This window comes from Megascapheus bottae, chromosome 12, assembly GCF_031878675.1.
Source record: "Megascapheus bottae isolate mThoBot1 chromosome 12, mThoBot2.hap1, whole genome shotgun sequence".
Taxonomy (NCBI): Eukaryota; Metazoa; Chordata; class Mammalia; order Rodentia; family Geomyidae; genus Megascapheus; species Megascapheus bottae.
Genome location: NC_143520.1, coordinates 21,639,220 through 21,661,883, shown reverse-complemented (window position 1 = coordinate 21,661,883; position 22,664 = coordinate 21,639,220). Strand labels below are relative to the sequence as shown.

Here is a 22,664-nt window from a genome sequence, read left to right as displayed (position 1 = left end):
CAAGTCTCAGTATAGACACACATACACACACACACACACACACACACACACACACACACACACACACACTATCTTGTCTTCATTTTCTTTCTTACCCATGTTCTTTGAAGAACACTTTTTGTTTGAATTCAAGGCCAGATATTGAAGACCACATGTTTGTATGCTGAACCTTGGCACTGTAGCTAAAACATTGTCATTGTGTCAATAAAACTTGCATCTGGTGATTTTTTCAGTCTACTTTGTCATTAACTTATTGCTAGTTTCACATCATTAGACAGTATTTGAAAACATGACTTACATTATGTACTACATTGCATTTTTGTCCCTGCATCTTAATTTAACCAGCCTCTCTGTATTTTCGGTTGTTTATATTGACTGCTCCCATCAAAACAAAAGAGAAATACATGATTCCCATCCTCTGTTCCTATCTCCAGTTATTTTCTCAGTAAAAGTACTTGTAATTACAAAGGGAAACATAAAGACATAGTGCTGGTTTATAGCCGTCTCTTCAAAAAGATCAGTTATTGAAACAAATGTCTCGTCTTGTCTTTCAATTCATGCCAGTGTGCCACAAAGAGCTTGTCACACTGATACACTATACTAAGAGGAAGAAAGGATGGTTGGTGATGAAAGAATTCCACCAAATCCCAAGCATCGCCTCTTCCTCCTGGGACAGAAGACCAGAAGAACGTCCTAACCCATGTAGACATCTACCTTGTCTTTTTAGATGAAGAAACAAAAGTTGCCTTTGAAGAGAAAGCTTACCAAGGAGATGCAGGTTCTCACAGACCAGGGTGACAAACCCTGTTGCTGCTCAGCAATACCCTCAAGGGGCCCCTCCCCTGCCAGTATAAAGGCAAGGTGCTGGGCAGCTGCAGCTGGCACTCAGCCTCCAGAGCAGGGGCAAGGCCCTGGCATTGACATACACATACACCATGACGAATGAAGTGCAAGTCTTGCTGGCCCCGCTGAAAGGAGGGCGTCCTCCTGCAGGTAGGCTCCCACTTGTCCTCTGGCCCGCCGATGGCTGCTGTGAAGGCCTCTGTCTCATCAACGCTCACAGAACCTTCTCTCCACCCCCAGCAGAGATTCTCCACCAACCACAATTTCTTTTTTGGCCTGATTTCCTCCCATGTCTTTCATCCTTCTTAGCCACCTTTGTCTTAGCCACTTTTGTCAAGTTGCAGCACTATACTTGCCTGGCCATTGCTTGCTGTGACACATCTACACCTGGATGATCTGCTACCATGGAAACCTCCCCCTTGAAGTCCCAGCTCTTAGACTGTCTCCCTAAGATACCTGTATATCATCTGACCTTGTGCCAAGGCAAACCAGCTCCCCCACAGAAGACAGCACCCCATCCTTCTCTCCTCAGGTTTTGGGGTTGGGTAGACTCTCTGAGATGTAATTTGCTTGTCAAATGGAGAAGCCCTTTCTAACAAACGCAAGGAAAGGACTGGAGGGACAATGGGCTGGGAAAGGTAGTTATCAAAGGGTTTTGCAAAGCCTCCCACGGGTGTCTTTTTTCAAATGCTATTTGTACCAGTTCTCTGGAATACAGAACATAGTTCTATTGTACTTAAGCATATGTTCACATAGATTGGCTGAGGTGTACCTAGCTATTTTTAGACTTTTGTTCTTTGAACTGTCTTCTTTTTTCCTTAAACAGAATCTCAAAAACTTGACTGCTTTGTGCCTACCTTTCTCTACTTAGAAAGTTATGGTATAATTCTGTGAGCCTCCAAGTCCAGGTTATTTCAGTATCTCTGCTGTAGATGTGAAGACAGCTGGTGAAAGGTACAACTTTATCAAAGGGTGAAAGGCTGGTCTTGTTTCACGGTTTGTGGAGGGCAGGCCTGATTTTCTTGGGCAGTCTACTGACATGTTTGTAATTGCACTTAGCATCATTTAACCTTATCTGTATTTAAAGGTAATGATGATACAAACTAATGGCCAGGAACCAGATGTAAAAATCATTAAAAGAGAAGCTCAGCATACTTATTATAAAAGGGGAGAATAAAGGCAGTTTTTTCTTCCAACTACTTCTACCCCCAATCCTTCACAAAATAGTCAAGTGAAAATCTGATTTGCTAAATTATATTTCTGCATACAAAACACAGAGACAAACTTAAACCAAATGGAAGTTTAAAACCACCAGGAACGTTCTGTCTCCGCCATTAATGACTGCTAATTACTCTGTGTACATAGTACACCAGGACTCGATCAAGCAAGTCATTATGCCTCTAGCATGACAATTAATTATTATAAACTGTGACACTACTGACAAGAGGTTTGGGATAATTAGGATGGAGAAGAAGGCAGACTTTTGCCTCCCCACCAAGCCCAAGAGAACAAAGAAGCATCAACCTTCAGTTGGCCTTACTGCATTTTTTTAAGTTTGAGCCAGTTTGTAAAAGCACTATATTTTATTTGTGGAATAAAAATAATTAGATGCCAACAAGCTGTCTTCACCCTAGTTTTATATGCCAAATACAGATCTATGAAATGGGAAGCCAACCTGGCACAATGGAAAAGGTATGAGGTGACTTTGGGAATCAGAATAAGGTTTCAATGTCACTTTCATCCTAGATCTCTGAGCCCTAATTTTCTTATCTCCCCAAACAGGATGTAAATAATATCACTCTAGTATGGCTATTGTTGTGATTATTAGTATTAAGGGTTTTATTGTTATTTGGCTATTTTCATCTTTAGAGTACAATAGGCCAATCTGAGGTTTGAACTCTCACTCACATGGCTTAATTGGCTAACACTATAATATTTGAGTCATGCCTGCAGCCTGGGTTTTTGCTATTTAATTGGAGATGGAGTCTCAAATCTCTCTCTCTCTCTCTCTCTCTCTCTCTCTCTCTCTCTCTCTCTCTCTCTCTCTCTCTCTCTCTCTCTCTCTCTGTCTCTCTCTCTCTGTCTCTCTCTCTGTGTCTCTCTGTCTCTCTCTCTATGTCTCTGTCTCTGTCTCTCTTCTTCCCACCCTCTCCTCCCCATCTGTCCGTCTGTCTCCCTCTGTCCACTCCCTTCCCTCGCTTAGTTTGAACCTAAGAACTTAGCCTCCTGAGTCGCCAGGGTTACAAGCAGGAGAGCCCCCTGGGCTCAGAAAATTAGTAGCTTGTGTAAAGTGTTTGTTACATGAACACTGACCCTTTAAAAATGCTGTTCCAGGCCAGGAGTTTGGCCTAGTGGTAGAATGCTTGCCTAGCATGCATGAAGACCCGGGTTCAATTCCTCAGTACCACATACATAGAAAAAAGCTGGAAATGGTGCTGAGGCTCAAGTGGTAGAGCTTCTAGCCTTGAGAAAGTCCAAGGATAGTGCTCAAGCCCAGGACTAGCAACAACTAAAAAAATGCTGTTCCAGTAAAATACCCTGCAGTCAGAAATGATGGCCCCCATTTCAACACCTTTTGGGGTTAGAGCTGCATTAGGCCTTGCTACAAACATCAGGACAGAAAGAAACTGCAGTGGAAATTATACTTTCATTTAAAATGAAACCACTCAAAAGTCAGTCAGCCGTAACTCTCCACCTACATATGGAGTGCTTAGAGGTTTTTCTTTCATGTATATTAATGTAATCTATTGTGCCTCTGTTAGTTCTGGTTATGCATTTATGCTGCGAAACAGGACAACATTAAACAAAAGGTGGCCTGTGCTCTAGGAAGAATAGCTTTGAATTACCTGCTTTTCTGATTTATCTCACTCTTAGTTTTAATAAAAACCCCATTGCATGAACAGCAGTAGCAAAAATGTGGAAGCAGAAGGAGGTCCAGAGGAGCTAAATACAAGATGAGCAGAAAGACTAGCAGTCACTCAATTTGTATATATTCCCTGTGCTTTTTAAATTAGTTTAAGCCAATTGAATCCAAGCCTTAAGGAGGCTACCACTGAATTCTTAGAGAAGCTTTCTGGTTCATTAGAGAATGGAAAATTGGGGGAGAAGAGGTTTGCCCAATTGTGAAATTAATACAAAACATGGTAAATGATCAGGACTATGTAAGGGTTAAAGGATTGATTCTCTCAATTCTATCTCAATTCTGTCCTCTCAAGGAGGGGGAAGATTTGTGAAGTCTAAGAAATGGATTGTAAAACACAATATCCCAGACATCGGGTAAGACAGAGTTTGACTGTAGGAGAAGCTGCTATTTGCTCAATGCTGATTGGGCACTGGGCATAAGTTAGGCACTTCTAGACATGGCAGCAGTTCCACAGGAGGATAACAGAAGAACAAACTGAGCCTCGACGAGGGACCAAAGCCCATACCACCTGAGGACATTGGAACTCACCAGTACTAGTGGTTTACACCTGTACTCTCAGCTATTAAAGAGGCTGAGATCTGAAGACTGCAGTTCAAAGCCAGCCTGGGCTGACAAATCTGAAACTTTATTTCCAAACACCCAGCTCCCCCCAAAAAGGAAGTGGAGGTATGGCTCAAGTGGAAGAGTACAATCTTAAGGGAAAAGAGAAAGATGAAACCCTTCAAGCCCTGAGTTCAAGCTCCCACCCCACCTCAAGAAAAAGAAAGTTGGCTGGGTGCCAATGCTTGCTTAAAAGTCTTGACTTGTTCTACAGTATTTCCCTGTGGAAGGTTTTGTTGTTGGGTCTCAGCTGACTGAAAACTGAAAATTTATTAATAAATCAGCTGTGAATACAAAGTAGGCATTTTGAAAACGTTTTCCTTTTAATTTTAAAAGCAGTAATTCTTAGTGATAGGCAGAATTTGCACCAACTTTTGTGTCTGCTTTTGCCATAGATTAGGCAAGGGAAAAATCCCTAATTTTTCTTGGAACCTTTAAAAAAATCTTGATTACTTTCTACCACCCCCTCAAAAAAATGTCTGGCAAAATCTTAACTAGAAAATTATTATATAGAATTCAAAACTACAAAGTTCATATTCAAAAGGTAATAAGCCACAAACTCTACCACGAGTTCAATTTTTATACAAAGATAAGAAAGCAAAGTGTTAATTGCTTCCTCTTAAATTTAGGTTTTTTAGTTTCACTCTTCCACTGAGCTACAGTCTCACCTCAAATTTTACTTTTCTAATGAAGCTAACCAAAAGCACATCTTTTGAACTTTATTTTCTAAATCATCTTATTTACTGCAAGGTCCTAAAGTCTTAAGTATTTATTTATATTTTATTATTATATTATTTTATATTTATTTATTTTTATTATTGGTACTTTATTTATTAAGTATTTATTAATACTAAAATTTTACTTTTCCCATTAAAATGTTGAACCGTTCATATTTTACTTTGCTCAGTTTCAGCTGATCTTTCTACAAAGTCTCAAGAAACTTTACATAGTACCAAACATGGAGTTAGGAAATGATTATAATTTTAAATGGATTATTTTGGCTATGATGAGATCTTGGAAAGATTGTTTGAGTCAGATTTATTTGTTATTTATTTATTTGTTATTGTGTTGGGTTATAAATGAAGGTTCATCTAGATCCTGGGAAATTGGTATAACCAATGTTCCCATCAGACCTTTGAAGATGACCTCCCACAAACTGGTTCCATCTGATGGAATTACCCCAGGCAATGAAAGCCTTAATCCATAATTCAGTGAGCACATCACACTATGAGGATTAATTTTTATTGAAGGAGATAAGGTCTTGTGAATATTTTGCCCAGACTAGCTTCAAATCACCATTCTCCTAAATTGAGCTCAACTCGTAAGTTAGGTAGGTTTTCAGGTGTGACCTATCATGTCCAGCCAAGGTACCTTTCTTTTTAAACTTAGTAGTTGACAAAATGAAACGTGTCCTAGTAATCCTGAGGCACACTTGCTGTCACTTTAACTAATGAGACTGTAAACTAGTACAAACTTTGCAAGGGGCAATTGGGCAAATTTCCAAATGTATGCACTATGGCTCCTGTGGTACAATGCCTTCCTAGCAAGTGAGAGGCCATGAGTTTAAACCCCAGCACTGTCAAAAAATACAAACAAAACCCCTCACAGTTGTACATATTCTTAAGACCTAGAAAGATCTTTTCTAGGAATTAATTACATAAATGTATACATATGTGTAGCTACATTATGGATATGTGTATATCTGGTGCAAATTATGTATATCCATTGCAAGATTAGCACACTGGTTAAATAAACACAGATAAAGTGTTTGTATAATGGAATTCTAAAAATAAACACTGAAATGAAAGACATATAAATACAGAAATATACAAGGCTAACTGAAAAAATAAAGAGTATATAGATACGTGCTACATTGTCTAAAAATGATACAAAGAGGCTGAAGGAATGGCTCCAAAAAGCGGTAGAAATCCTTATATAGCTGCATAAGACTCTGAGTTCAAATCCTAGTACAAGGTGGAAAAGGGGAAGGAGGGAGGGAGGACAGGAGAGATGGTGGGAAAAGAATACTTGTAAAGATATGGAAAACCTATAAGGTTAGCAATAACTGGGAGATGATGTGGGAGGCTGGGAAATAATGGCAGGAGGAGCCTGCAAACCTTCTTATGCCTTATGAATTGTATTAAAACAGCTTCCTCCATGCATTCAAAAAATAAATAACTTTCAAAGAACTATGATAAAGTCAATTCCCAAAGGCATCGAGAAATAGGTTTTCTTTATTTCAGAAACTTTCGGAACTAGTTGCAGAAAATTGTCCTTGTGGCATTTCCATAAAAAGAATGAACAAGTTCAAACACATCAGTGTCTATTTAGCTATTCCTCATTCCAGCGTGTCAGATTTTAGACGCATGATTTTCCTGGGAACCAAAAAAAGTATTTGCTTTGACTTGCAATCTGAAATGGGTTGTTCTTTCTTAAAAGTTGATTTCATCTGACATGGTTAAACACTTGAATTACTGTTAGGTCATCTGTAGCTTAATTAACACTAATTGATCTCTTGAATGGCAGAATTATTAATTCAGTTTAATTACTCGTTGTAAGTACTGAACTCAGACACATAGAAGTTTGGGATCTGGGGTTGAAGGTTGGTGTCCAGTGGAATTTGAAGCACCTCCGTTGAATTGCATGGGTCATCTCTCCGAATCTAGCTGTTGGAAGCTTTGGTTGGAAAAAAGAATGCAAGCCTTGCAAAAGCTTTAATCTTGTGGGAAACAGAGTGTTACATTGTAATTGTGAAATGCTATCATGAAGAATGTAATTGGTTTGATCACAAGGGAAAAAAAAGAGTTTCAGTGGAAAAACCCATGGGAATATGTTATTTTCCCCAACTCTAAGGCAAAACCTGCTTTTTCAACCTTGGCTCCACTTCTGTGAATATAAACAAGCAAACCTCAATCCTTCCTCTCTTCCCACCTGTTTGTGGTATTTTAGGTAAAAATTTCAACCCTTAAAAGTAGAAATCTGAACATTTTTTCAAAGCTTACATCATGCCTTAAATGACAAACCTGTTCTAATTTCTGTGTTGATATTTGTTTGTTTTATAGTAAAAGCTGGAGGAATGAGAATTTCCAAAAAGCAAGAAATGGGCATCTTGGAGAGACATACCAAAAAAGCAGGATTAGAGAAATCAAGGTAGGGATTGCTTAAGCTCTTCTCCTGCAACACCTCAAGGAGTTTTGAATGTCTCTATTTAATTTAGAACAAACCAAGGTCTTAGATGCATTTGGGCAGCCAGCCATGGGTGGGGCAGCAGTGTAAGTATCTTGACTTGGTTACCACCTGGAGGACTCTGTGGGCCCCACCACGACCCCTGCCCATCCCCTCAACCTCACAGAAGCCCAGCCTCCCCCTCCATGGAAAACCTGGTTCTAAATGTACCAAAACCTGATGCACACTCCCTTTATCCCATTTTCCTTTATCCCATATTGTCTGGCCTTGTTTTCATAATGTGCTTTCTATTGAAACAAACCCCCTGAATTAAAAACAAATGCTTTTTGTTGTTGTTGTTGTTGTTGTTTTGAATGGATCACTCGATTATTTAAGAAATAACAGCTACTATATTTGGCAGGCACACAGCTACTGAAGCTGGTTTCTCCCTAATCCTCTGCCAGAAACTGGACACATTGGCTATTCCCAGAGCCAAGCCAAGAGGGTGGGCTGGATCCCTTGCACAAATGGTCCTTCCACTCTAAGCCTTGACTAAGAAAGCCTGAGCATTTAAAGAGAAATAAGCAAATAGAACTGATTCCTCGAAGTAGCCTATTGAGGGAGTCTTTTTTATTCTTAAAGAATTTATTAACATTGATTTTACATCATATTTCAAATGATATATTTAGCAAACAAGTATTCAAGAAGGGAATCTCTATATACAATCACTGGCACTTAGATTTTAGAACATAATTAAAATTAGGCTAAGGGTTTGTATATCATAGATACATATTAATCTATGTAATAAAACATTATGTCTATAGAGTCATAAATTTTTGTCTATGTAGTTGTGTTTATATTTCTAATACCATGTCCATAGCATTGGGTATGCAAATATTGAGTCCTTGCTCTTGTACTTTTTGGATCTAATATTAAGGATACTATGTGCCTTTTGTTCCTTAGGTCTTGACTTGTCTCACTCTCAACATGATTCTCTCTAGATTCATCCACTTCCCTGCGAATGCCATTATTTTATCTTGTCTGTTGGCTATGTAGAATTCCATTGTATATATATACACCCCATTTTTTGTATCCATTCATCTACAGTAGAGCATCTGGACTGTTTCCATTGCCTGGCTATTGTGAATAGTGCAGAGATGAACATAGCTGAGCAGGTGTCCTTATCATATCCTGGGTTATGATGTTCAGGGTAGATGCCCAGAATTGAAGGATTCTTGAGAGACTATTAATTTAAGATGGTTTCCATAGATTGGTGGATGAGTGTTTCAAAAGAGTTAATAAACAGATGGAATTCTATGCTACCATAAGATTGACATTGCCCCATTTGTAAGGAAATGAAAAAAAATTGTAAGGACTTAGAAAAAAATCATATTAAGTGAAGTAAGCCAGACCCAAGGACACATGGGCTCCATTGTTTCCCTCATTTGTAATAATTAGTACACATCTAGGGTTCTTCTAGTGGAGGATCACAATAGCTCAAAAGCTATGTACATATGACCATATAGGATAAGCCTAACTAAGCAAAAGAAACTCCAGGATAAGGAAACAAAAGGTATATCTTTGTGATTGTTGCTCTTAATGCACTATGTGAAGTTATTTCTTTTTTCTTTTTTCCCTTATGGTTTATCTCATGTTATTACTGTATCTGACTTTGGTACCCAGTATATTGTATAGATGTTTATTTGTTTATTTGAAATAAGGAAGGGAAGGGGAAAAACAAGATGATTGGGAAGGGGTGGGGAGAAGGAGAGTAGGAGAAAAACATGAGAAAGGGTATCAATGTTCAAGAAGTCACGTACCTACTACCTGACAAATGTAACTGTAACCCCTCTATACATTACCCCAACAATAAAATCCAATAATAAAAAAACAGATATTCAAGACATCTTAAATCTCAGTGACTCTCTGCAATATTAAATTAATTGTAAATGACTTTTAAAGTTTTATTTCCAATTCTGGAGATGAATTTTTAAAGAATTCCCCACCACTCCATGTTAGAATGAAATACTGATTTTTCCCACAATGGCAGCTAGTCATTTAATTTTTCTAGTATCAGAAAATAGCCGGCTCATGATAAAAGAGTGAGGGGGGCACAGTATTTATCTTCTGACCCAGCATCTTGGACAGTTCTTAAAACTACAAATACACATTGTACAGGGTACCAGACTGTTGTTGACTTGCAAGCTGGTTAATTTAGGAAGTCTGTTCCATTTCTAAAGCTCCACTCAAGCATAAGCCTTGTTTATTGTCACACCAGTTAACATGTCAGGGCCAGAGTTTCCAGCTCTAAAAAATCTGGGCTTGGAAATGATTTCTAGCAGGCAGCCAATGGACAGGTCATTCATTTCTCTGCACCTCAGAAAAATAGGGACATATTGTTAATTCAAACTGTGCAGAGGAGTTGGCTGGAGAGTAATAAAGCAGTGATTGGAACCGTCTCTTAAAAACATTGCTTTTTTAGTAGTTATTAGAAAGAACTTACACAGCAAACAGCAAGAAAGAACAGTCTCTATTGCCCTAATTGCCAGGGACAGATTCAAGTTATGGGAAACTTGAAGAATAGAGAAGGGGTGAAGGGATTTTTAAAGAATAACCAAAAATGACAAATATGAAATGGCAAGAGCACTCCCAGTACCCCGGATGGGGTTTGGGGGGCATAATAGAAGCTGCATTAACTCCATGGTAAATCCTGGGCTACTCACCTTCTCCTACTTGGGAGCTTTATTTCCATGGATGATACGCTTATTTGTACATTATATATATATATATATATATTCCATACACAGAATACATTTCTAAGCATTATCTAGCTATGTCTATTCCCTGATAACTGCTATTAACCAACATATACCATCCAGGAAAAAAATACACCAACGACATTTGCCTTCAAGACATTGTACCTCAGACTCAACCCTGAGTGAAAACTTCCTCCAATATAACTTTACCTGAGAGAATGAAACCAAGCACAAAAAAGTACATATTACAAATGGTTCATTCTATGAAATTTAAAATCAGCACTAACCTATGGTCTCTAAGTCTGAATAGGGTGAGCCTTTGGTGGGCAGTTGATTTGATGAGTGTTTCCAGTTTGTAGATATTTACCTAGCTATCCACTTCAATGAAAAAGAAACCAATTATACTAGTAATTTGGCCTACAAAGCTCATATAGCAAATGGATACACAGAAACAGAATGTTCATATTCTAGGTACGACTGAGGAGAGTGAAACTTGAAGGTCAAGAAGATAGTCCTCTCTATAAATCATTTAGTGTAAACTTTTCATTATTATTGTGTGTGTGTGTGTGTGTGTGTGTGTGTGTGTGTGTGTGTGTGTACTGTACATGTGCACACATGTGCCAGCACAGGACTTGAACTCAGGGTATGGTTGCTGTCCTTTAGCTTTTGCTCTGAAGACTAGCATACTCTACCACTTGAGCCACAGCTCCACTTCTGGCTTTTTGTTGATTAATTGGATATAAGAGTCTGATGGACTTTCCTGCCCCCGTTGGTTTGCCAGAGATATTCAGATATCAGCTTCCTAAGCATGCAGGACTGCAGGTGTGAGCCACCAGCTACTGAAACATTTTCAAGGCTAATTGAAGTTTCTTTTCATTTTCACAGTGCCATTGCAAATGTTGCCAAAATACAGATGCTAGATGCTTTGAATGACACACTGGACAAGGTGAGAGCCATGTACAAGTGAATCATATAATGCTTTACTGAAGTATTCACACAATAGATGGGAGGGTATGGACCACCAAAATTTTATCCCAGCCCAGAGATTTGATGTCCTTGTGAAAAATGACTGTGCTTGATCAGAGAAACAGTATCCATTTAATAAATCATTTGAAAAATATGGTAGAAAATAAAGTGAAAAATCATACTGAATTGGCAAAACTTTTCCCTCTCAATTTTTTTTGGAAACATTAGCATGTTTTTACAAAAGATAGCCAGACTGTGCTGGAAATTCAGCAATTTCTGACCTTCCTTTCACCCATTAGTCCCATAAGGAAATATATTATTTAAGGCAAGGGTGGCTAGAGAAGATTGCATGATTTAGAGCTACAGAAATCCTGGACACTACCTGAGATTCATCCAGTAAAATTTGTTTATAAAGATAATTGACTGGTGCTATTTTTACTCTCTCTCTCTCTCTCTCTCTCTCTCTCTCTCTACATATATATATGTATATATATGTACATATATACATACATATACATATATGTGTATACATATGTATATGTTTCTATAAAGAAATTTTTTCTTCAAAGAAGAAATTTACCAAGTTGTTAGCAGTAGGTTGTTTCTTTTGTTTTTGCTTTTGCTTTTTAGGTAGGTTGTGGGGGCTTGAATTAAGGACCTGGGTACTGTACCTGAATTCTTTGTGGTCAAGCTAGTGCCCTACCAGTTTGAACCACAGTGGCATTTCTGGTGGCTGATTGGGGCTAAGAGTCTTACAGACTTTCCTGCTCGGGCTGGCTTTGAACCACAATCCTCAGATCTCAGCCTCCCGAGTAACTAGGATTGCAGACATGAGCCACCAGCACCCAGCTAGCAGTATGGTTTTTCAGAGTCAATCATTTATTCCTAAATTTTGTAAACAAGTTTAGTCAGGGCAAGGACAGTCAAGGTAATAACCTCTCTGCTGCTACCCTCACATGTACTGATGAGGCAGGATAGGGTGGCCTCTGTAGAGGGTGCCAGGCTACTGGAGTAGGGTTTTAAATTCTCCTCTCTCTCAGCATTTCTGAGATTTAATCACTTAGTCTAAAATAAACAGGTAAATGAAGAAAAAGTGTGTAGATTTACTGCATATACAGGGGCATCACAGGAATGAAAAGTGAGGACAGAGCAACCGAATGAGACAGAAGCATTTGACTTTACTGAGAAAAGGGAGGTAGTGAACATAAACATTTTAAAGGGAAAATGCTACTCTAATCTTCCTTCCTGTGATATGCATTAGTTCCCCTGGTTGAGGAAAAATCTAAGGAAGGGAGTTGTCTGGAGGATCTGGCTGCTGGGTAGATATCAGTGGGACTTGAGAGGAAAGCGTCTCTCTGCATTCTCTGCTTCTGAGGCTCTTTTGGTTTGAATAATCAGCTATAATTAAGGTATTGTTTTGCCAAAAGCAAGAGTCTGAGAATCATTGGTTTAAACTTATTAAAACATAGGAACTGGATTTAGAGTCCCCACTTAGTACTACCCACTATGTAGCATCACCCTGAGTAAATTGTCTCTCCTCTGCTTCAGTTTTCTCATCTGTAAAATGGAGGTGAAGAAGAATAGGTAGTTTGAAGGGCTGCATTGTGAAGTAAATGAGTTCCCAGGCATGAAACTCTTTGGAGATTGTGAGGCAGAGTGATCTCTTATGCTCTGTTAAGTCCAGAGTGCTGGTGTTCTGACCATAAAATAAAGAGTTTGTCTAAAGCACATGATGGTACAGGAAGAGTGCAAGAGTGAGCTCTTTATGGTGAGTTAGAGCTCCAGTCTTCTAACATGACTTGGTTCTCCCATTTAAGCTTTGGGGTGAGGTCACACGTGACTCGACCTCCTTGGCTTTGGAAGCAAGGTGACACAATCACCACCATGGCACCTTGTGCTCCTATTCCTGTCCCCTGAACCCCTTACCCTCAGGGAAACACACACATACACACACACACACACACACACACACGCATGCACATACATACACATATTTGTAACTGCAATGAGGTAGAAGAGACACTTCAGCTAGGATATATATGTTAACTCAAAATAAAAGAACCTTTCACTAATTACTGATCATTTTCTATAACACGTATAATGCTAGGCTCTATATTGTGTTCTTATACACAGATATGTTTATGTCTGTGACACAGAAGGTCCTTTTCCTTTGCATTAAAAAACTATCATTTATTTCAAAGATTAAAAAGCATAATCTCTCCCCATATACTAAATAATTATTAACAAGTATGTCATAAGTAATGCTGACAATAAATTACATTTAGAAACCATAGGAGAATATTAATGGCATGCTATTACAAATAATTGTAACAGCAGCTACACATATTTAATGTCAGTGTACAATACAATCAGACTAGAGTTAAGGCTGTGAAGGCTCTTGGTTCTGACAGCAGGTTCTTACATCTGCTTGATACCTAGGCTGGCTCTGTCACTCACTAGCTATGTATCTGTGGGCAGTTTCCTTCCCTATTTCAGGTTTCTCTTTCCTCATCAGTGCATGAAAATGTACTGACTAATAGCTCTACTTCATAAGAAGATTGTGTGATTGTAAAATGAAGTCATATAATAAATACATGCAAAGTACCTAGTACAGCAAGCCTTTAGGCAGTGTTCGCTTCTATTCCCGGGCATGCATCCAGCCTTCTATCATTTCAAATCCCAAGCAATGGATAAGGAGCCAACAGCAAAAATAAGCTCTAAGATTACCATAAGCGACTGTCACAAATATGGAAGTTAGTATGCTAAGAAAAGAACTCTGCCTTGAATTCATAGTTCATCCTGAAGCAAAGAGTGATTCATAAACCTAGCAAATAATAGAGATGTGAGAATGAGGGCCACCAGGTCTGACAACAGGAGAGGAGATTTGGGGTAAATAAGGAAATGTTCTTGTGTGTGGTGGGGGCCACAGAAATGTACTTATGAAAATTCAGTAAGCAGAATACTAAAATAAGTAGCTCACTATGAGTGAGTTAGACCTTGATTGTTTTTAAAAATGAAACAATATGCTCTACAACTATAGCAAGTGGTACCATAAAATCAAAAAGACATATAGGATTCTTCTTGAAACTGGGTGCTAGTGGTTCACACCTGCAATCCTAGCTACTCAGGAGGCTAAGCTCTAAGGATTGAGGTTCAAAACCAACCAAGGTAGGAAAGTCCATGAGGAATCCAGAAGTGGAGTTGTGGCTCAAAGTGGTAGAAAGAACACTAGCCTCGGGCAAAAAAGCTCAACACCCAGGCCCTGAGTTCAAGCCCCACAACTGCCCCCCAAAAATAAAAACAACTTCTTCATAGATTTCTCCTGTATTACAGTGTCCCTCCCCTCCCATACTATTTATTGTCATGGGGACCTAACAATATACAATTGATCAGATGAAATATACAATATAGAGTAGCAGAATTGAAGTCTTAGCCTCAGCATGCCATTCTCCACTGAAATTATACCTAGCCCCTAGATCCACTTCTTTATTTCTGCTACTGATTACAAGAATGTAACAATCTAAGTCAATGCCCAGTCTATGTGGTCTCACCAAACATTCAGTCACAGAAGTAAATTCTCTCTGCATGCTATTTGTCTCTGCATATCCTACTTGAAAGCTGTCCTAGGGCATAAGATTGAGGAGACTGAAAACAATCCCTACAAGATTAAGATTATAAAAGTCTAAGTAAAGAATCTGAACTTTTCTTTCTATTTCTCCACTATTAACACATAGACTTAGTTCTCCCATCCCACACCCCATTTCTCCTTTCTCACCTATCTCTCCAAACAGTCCTTCTTACCTCTCCTGTCCCAAGTAAAAAGGATTCCTGTTGCCCCATGGTATGATATTTCTGTGCAGAAGGTGCCATGAAACTCAAAGCTCTTGGATTAAAAAATGTTGCAGGCCTGATCTTAAAGCAATTCCACCCACGACTTAAAGGTTATTTGACCTTTTAGAAGTTATGAAGTTCCTCTCAAGTTTATGGTTGCTCATTTACTTTTAAAAAATTAGAGCAAAGAGTGAAAAGGATGACACTGCCAAATATATTAAATCTGTTAACAATCCTCGAAGTTAAACTTGACAACAATTGTGACACACAGCATAAAAAGTATTCAGTTAAAACAGTAACGGAGTTGGATTATAGGGAGGATGGAATGTTGAAGTCTGGTTAAAATTTGGATTTTTTTTTAACTCGCCAAACTTTGAGTCACCACTAGCCAAAATCAGACACCTGTGAAATTGAATCCTGGAGAAGATAAAACTTATCAATGGCACCTATAAATTTTAAATAGCTCTTCTTGTTCTGTAGATTAACATCACTGTAGGAGTATCCTTGAATTTCACTGATGTGAACTGAATGTTTTAAGCATGTTGTCTAACAGGGTGTGGAAATTTAAGGACCAGCTTCAGAGTTGGAAGTTAACACCTTTGTAAGATGAATGAAAAGGTGAGGACTGCTCAAGCGATCCATCTTCATACTCTAAAACAAATCATCTGCTGATTTTATGTCATTTAGAATTTCATTTCTTTTATAGCTCTAAATCACAAATACCTTTATGACATTTCTGTCACTTTTCCTCTGAAACTAAAAATATTGATTCTGAGATCACAGATACTTAACAATGAAGGTAAATTCTCCATGTGGAATTTTCCTTTGTTCTGTTTGTCTTGTTGTCGTCATCTTCACTGGTTTGTCGTGTGTACTTGCTTTTTGAGACAGTGTCTCACTTTGTAATCCAGCTGTAAATTTGCTATCATGGTTACTATCCTTCAGTTTCTCTAGTGCTGGAATTATAGGCATGTGCCACAAGGCTTGGAATGCTTTCTATTTTTAATATGTTGCCACACTGAGGAAGCCACAGCTTCTGAAAAAACATCTATTCCTTTAATGGAGTTTCATTAGATTCTCTTACTGTAGTGAATCAGACAAGAAACACTTTTCATTGTACAAGCACTATCATTTTACAAAATCTAATAAAAATTCTAAGACTTCCCCCAAACTGCCATGTTAAAACATTGCTCACTGTAGGTTGTACTCTGCTAAGCTGTTTCCATTCATTTCTAGTTTGGATTTCAAAGTAGAACCCTCTGTCTCTATTCATATAAACTTTATAGCAAAGAGTTAGTGCCCTTGGTGACTGACCTAAGTGTACTTTGCAGTTTCATCAGTTCAAGACCCTTTGCAAACTGTACACCCAATAATCCCCAGTGCTTCTATATCAGCATGGTCCTGATTAACAGGATTGAGGAAACAGAGAATATGACTCTTCTGTTTTCCTACTATCAAGTTTGCTATGAAACTTGGCTACAGGATCCACAGAACCTATATAGCTTAATAATTATGGGCAATTTCGCTAACTTTGTGAATTGGTCTGGGAACATTTGGGAAGAAAAGTAAATCAACAGGACTGAGAAAGAAGTAGGAATAATTCTGGAAAACAATCGACACACCAGGCCCGAAGGAATAACTCAGGCTTCCACTTAGTCTAATTTGTAACTATTTTCTCCTAAGGAGCAGGTGAGCAGTGCTTTAAGAACCTCAGTCATATTCCTTAGTTAAAATGTAACTTGTAACATTTATGCATCACTGATTGGCACTGGTACAGATGCTACATAAAACAAGATGGTAGTTCCTCAAAAACTAAATTAATTACATAAATCATAGAATTGCCAGATGATACCATGGTTTTACTTCTGGATATACACCAAGAAAATGAAAATAGGGACTGAAACATATATTTGTGTATCAGTGTTTATTACAGCATCATTCACAATAGCTGGAAAGTGAAAACAGCCCCCAAGCATCTGTGGGTAGATGAATGTATAAACAAAGTGTAGCAGATACACACAACAAAATATCATTCAGTCTTAAAAGAGAAGGGAACTATGACACATACCATTCCCCAAATGAACCATAAATATACTATATGTGAGCAAAATAAGCCAGACACATAAACAAACTTTGTATGGATCCATTGCTATGAGAAACCAAGACTAGCCAGATTGATAGAGGTAATAAGTTGAATGGTAGTTGCTAGAGACTTGGGAGAAAAAGAGCTTGGAACTGTTGTATAATGTTACATAGTGATTATACATATATTTCCTTAGTGGAGTTCCATTAGATTCTTTTATTCTAATAAATCAGACAAGAAACGCTTTTGTTATTATACAAAGTATAATAAAAATTCCAGAGCTTCCCCCAAAATTGCCAGATTAGTTTGGGATGATTCCAAGTTTCAGATTGAGATGATAAAAGTTCCTGAAATAGATGGTGGTGGTGGTGGTGGTAACAAATCACTGTAAATTGTGTTTATGTTAATGCAATTAGCCCATATTATACATAAAGGTAGATAACATATATATCACATATATAGATAATTTCATGTTACATTCCACTATAATCTTTTTAATGATAAAAAGTGTAGCCTCTAATTTTTAGAGGTTATCTTGAGATGAACCAATAATAATAACTATTAACTAAGCTGTAAGTATGGACTAATAACACTAACTTGCTTTCCTAACTCCACCTATCATTTCTCACCCCTAAAGAACAACCTGTGGCTTTCTCCATTGGGTCCCTAGTTGTCCTCTTATCTCACACCTTAGATATTTGCCCCATCTCTGTGAGACCACAGTTACTTGTTTCCTTTCTTATGCTCTTTTACCTTGCATTTGGCCTTAAGTAACTTACCAGATTGTTTATCCTGCCTGTAATTTCTTGACTGTGATTTAAAACTTACCTGAACTATCCCATCTGTTTTGGTTGAAACGATAACAACAAAACCACCTAGTTTGGAAACAAATTGCTGAAGTCAGTGAACCCTTAAGTTTCCCTTTTCATTCTAACGTGAAAAGGAAGAACAGTCTATCCTTCTCTACCCTTTCCACACTGTAAAATTCATGCCATCCACACCAAGGACAATTGTCCTCATCAAAAATGTCCCCAAGGTCTGGGAGTTCTGCCTAGTGGTAGAGTGCTAGCCTAGCATGCAGAAAGACCCCGGCTCGATTCCTGGGTACCACAAGCATAGAAAAAGCTGGAAAGTGGTCCTGTAGCTCAAGTGGTAGAGCTCTAGCCTTGAGAAAGCCCAAGGACAGTGCACAGGCCCTGAGTTCAAGCCCCAGGACTGGCAAAAAAAATGTCCCCAGCTCATTTCCAGACTCTAAAGCAATGTGCATAGCCAATATCTGAATTGTGTTGATCCATTTGGCTAGAATGTCAGCAGATACAATCCTTGAGTTTAATTAGTATAGAACTTGTATAATAATGACAAGTACAACAAAGGCTAAGAATTACTGAAGATGCTATGCCCCAGAGATAAACATTGATACTACAATGTGTTTAATTTTTTAAGATGGAGAAGAAAAGACAGTTGGGAGTCAAGTTTCACATGAAAGAAACTGCTATGTGCTTCTAGCTTGGGCTAGGATATTTGAGAAGGGATATAAAGCGCATATGTTTTCCATGGCTTAGAAAAGTCCAAACAAACCATAAACAATGTGTTTCTTGGGGTCATAAACAGTTTATCTCTTCCTTTTATTTAATTTGAGTGTCAAAGCCAGAGCATCTAAGTTCAATAGTGATGAATTAGCTTCCTGGTTCACCCTTTCTTTTCTGGCTAAACTAAATATCCTGAAGTCCTCTCAGGCAGTATTGATGGACTTGGAAATCAAAGATTAGAATAGACCCAAATGGTCACTGGGTTCACACTCTCATAGGAAAACTATAACAGCTGCCTCATCATAAGCTTCCCTTGGTATAAATTGTTTTTGGTCTCTTGGTTTCACAGGAAATTTGTCCTTTAAAAAAGTCTCAGGCTATGTTCATTTAAATCCATTTATTCTTCTTCCTCATAGATGTCTTTGGCTGGGGATGTCTAGTGGTAACTTTTGTTACCCAAAGCCATTAAGCTGTTTCTCCATTTTCTTTCATCAAGCTATTTAGACAGAATAATATGGAATGATCTTTATGCCACTTTACCAAAAACTTTGCAGTGTCAAATGCTTTGACAAAACACACAATGTCACTCTTTCAAAGGGTCTTTCTTTCTGATCTTTTGTCAGTTAAAAAGATTTCTCCTCCTTAAGATTTTTCCCAGTGTCCTTATAGCTTTCTTAGGATATAGTGACCCATAAATGCATACTGAGTGTCTTCAAAATTGCTATAATTTCACAGAGCATTACAGATATAAATTACTATTTCTATTTCTTAAAATATCACTTCAAAACATGTATAGCTGGGGCCCAGAGTGTGGCCTAGTGGTAGAGTGCTTGCCTAGCATGCACGAAGGCCTAGATTTGACTCTTTGGTACCACATATACAGAAAAAGCCAGAAGTAGTGCTGTGGCTCAAGTGTTAGAGCACTAGCCTTGAGAAACTCAAGGACAGTGCCAGGCCCTGAGTTTTTGCCCTAGGACTGGCAAAAAACCCCAAAATATGCATAGTTGGACATGCATATATGTACATATATTAAATCTGCATGTGTATTATAATGTTTTATATATACATATATGTGTGTGTCATGTACTGGCTTTGTATTGAAGACAGGGCTTTTGATTTTTTGAGTCAGCGTCTTGCCCAGGCTGGCCTCAAACTCATAAGTGGATCACTATGCCAAGTTCCATAGATCTACATCTTTAATTTAAAAATTAAAGACATGTTAATGAGGTAAGTGCCAGTTTAACACATACTTCTGTGGGTTCAAGACAGGAAGTGGCATGGCAAAAAAAATAAAGTATTATCAAAGAAACAAACACACCAGTGAAATTTCCTTAACCAACTACTTTAATATTTCATGACTCCAAAAAATCCAATATGCTTATTTCTTCTTCCTTTCTCACCTTTTAGCTCAGCCATAAATTTCCAGCTATGGTGCACAAGGCACATCAAAAACCCACACCTGCTCTGGAGAAGGTCGCTCCGTTGAAAAGGATCTACATTATTCAGCAGCCTCGAAAATGTTAAGCCAGGACATAAAATACAGCCGTCTGCCAGCTGCCTCCAGCATCTGACAGCTTAGCAAAAAGACCAAAAGTTCTATAGGCCTACTATACTTGCTTGGTAAATAAGACAGCTTTTATATCTTCCCTTTTTGGATAATAAAGCATCTCAAATCGTAACTTCAACACATCCTAAACCCTTTCTCAGCACATGTCAGGGTCCAGTGGGTGACTGGATATGTAGTTCTATAGCATAAATCAAACATCTTTTCCTGCATGCTGACCCTAAATTTAGTCCATCCTCACTGAATTCTCCTTGCAGGCTACATTTAGAGAGCAGAACGGTGAGCTTTGCAAAGGCTGATAGTGTATGCATTTAAAATAGGGTGGTAGAAAGAAGAGAGCCAGTCTCCCCGGTTTTTCAGTTTTTGCTTTTCCATTCTGATGTATGATTCTAGTCCTTGGGGTATTTGTTAAAAATAAGATAATTTCCCTGTATCTTCATCTATATAAGCTGCTGTACCATGAAAGAATTCTGTAATGATATGGCCACACAAGCTGAAAGCAAAAGAGGCTGTTCCCTGTCCCAACTCAGTTGTAGAGCCCTGCAGGATGTGCTGTAGCTCTGGTCAGGAGCTCTGGAAGGTGAGTCAGTGGGCTGAGAATTCACAGGTAGATACTTTTATTTGGCTCATTTAAATTCAACAAATTACATTCCAAGAAGTGTGATACAAAGACAAATAAGGCACTTTTCCTGCCAACAGAATGTCTTTGACCAAAAGGATAAAAGCTTGCCAACAAATCAATAGAGAGAATTTAGCTATTGTTTAGGGTAGAGTCAATGAGTGTGCATAAGAAATTACCTTAGGAGCCTATGAAGTAAAGGACAAAGATGGGTGGCTCATATGAAGATTTTTATGGAATGAACTTGTTATTTTATTATGAAACTTTTCAAGAATTCCCAGAAGTTGGGTCAATATAAGTATATAACAAATCTTATCTTAACCATAGATAATGTCCAGTCCCTTTCCTGCCTCCCTCTCTCCTAGATGTTCAAAGAAAATTATAATAATAATTTTATCTAGAAATGCTTCTTATGTTGTCTGTAAAAGATAAGCTCTCAGCTGGGTGCCGAGGGCTCACACTTGTAATCCTAGCTACTCAGGAGGTTGAGATCTGAGGATTCTGGTTTGAAGCCAGCTTGGGCAGAAAAGACCCTGCAAGACTCTACACTCTACAATTAGCCACTCAAAGACCAGAATTAGCACTGTGGCTCAATGTGATATAGCACTAGTCTTGAGCAAAAGAACTCAGGAATAGCACCCAGGCCCTAAATTCAAGCCCCAAGACCAACAAGGAAAAAAAGATAAGCTCTCATAGAATCTTTCTCTTAACTAACTTTTCACAAATATTATGGACTGTTTGTATAAGTTAGCAAGAACCTTTAGCCATAAATGTAGATTGCCATTGCTATACCAGCTTCAAAAGTCAAAGCAAACAAACGAAAGACAAACAGTGAGATAGGTCTGGTAGCTCACTCTGGTAATCCTTGCTACTTGGGTGGCATATTAGGAAAATCAGTTTGAGGCAACTACACATAAAGGTTTATGAGATTACACCTCACCCAAAGGTAGAGCATCAACTTAGCAAGCACAAGTCCCTGAGTTCAAATCCCAGGTCCAAATAACAACAACAGCAGCAATAATAATAATAATGTGGAAGTTTTTTGTTGTATTTTATTGACAGGGTAGTGTATAGAGGGGTTACAGTTACATTTGTCGAGTAGTGGGTACAATAATGGGGAAATTTGAAAGCTCATGAAAGTAAACTGTACTGGAAGAAAAGAGAGACTACAGAATGTTCCAATTTAAGAGTCACCAGAAGAAAAAAAACTGGCTATGATGGCACAAACCTGTAATCCCAGGACTCGAGAGGCCAAGGAAAGAGGATCACAAGGTTGAAGCCAGACTGGACAACATAGTGAACCCCTGCCTCAGAGAGAAAAAGCAGTAATTACTACCAGAATGTATTTATTTAGCTGTCTGTGAATATAGTCACTTGAATACAGTAGGATCAAATGAATTATAACCCCAAACACTAGAGCTCATAAGATACAAAGTGAAAGACTGTCTTATTTCTGTTCATGCAATAGTAAGGGTTGAACTTAATTTCTTGAAACATAGGAAACTGGGTAAAAGGTGCATAAGGGTCAGAAGAATAGAAGGTCTTCTCCCTTTAAATTTTTCAGAATAATGAAACATTCTTCAAATATCACAAAGGGAGCTGGCTGTGAGAATATAGCTAGAGGCTTTCAAGAATAAAATAGAGAGAGCACGGAGAGATAACGAAGGTGAAGACACTAGAGCAGAACTAGTGAAATAAAAGAACAAATGAAAGAGAACGGAGGAGATGCGAGCAGGGAAAGGTCACGCAGAACAAAAATGCTCCCTTCTGCCAGCTGAGGTCCAG

At 38.3% G+C, this 22,664-nt stretch overlaps 1 protein-coding gene across 1 annotated transcript; it reads left to right on the top strand.

Moving 5' to 3' along the window:
- Positions 1-896: 896 nt before the first annotated feature.
- Dapl1 (death associated protein like 1) lies at positions 897-21,669 on the top strand. The gene is made up of 4 exons (XM_090343103.1): positions 897-993; positions 7,429-7,516; positions 11,173-11,233; positions 20,104-21,669. Exons 1-4 carry the CDS (start codon positions 936-938, stop codon positions 20,218-20,220), a joined length of 324 nt encoding a protein of 107 aa, XP_090199229.1. The 5' UTR covers positions 897-935; the 3' UTR covers positions 20,221-21,669.
- The last annotated feature ends 995 nt before the right edge of the window (positions 21,670-22,664 follow it).

Bases quoted from the DNA above. Each gene is read 5' to 3' on its own strand.
- Dapl1 (XM_090343103.1), top strand. From the start codon at position 936: ATGACGAATGAAGTGCAAGTCTTGCTGGCCCCGCTGAAAGGAGGGCGT. The intron at 994-7,428 runs GTAGGCTCCCAC...TTTGTTTTATAG, and splicing joins AGGAGGGCGTCCTCCTGCAG to TAAAAGCTGGAGGAATGAGA. The intron at 11,234-20,103 runs GTGAGAGCCATG...CTCACCTTTTAG, and splicing joins TGAATGACACACTGGACAAG to CTCAGCCATAAATTTCCAGC.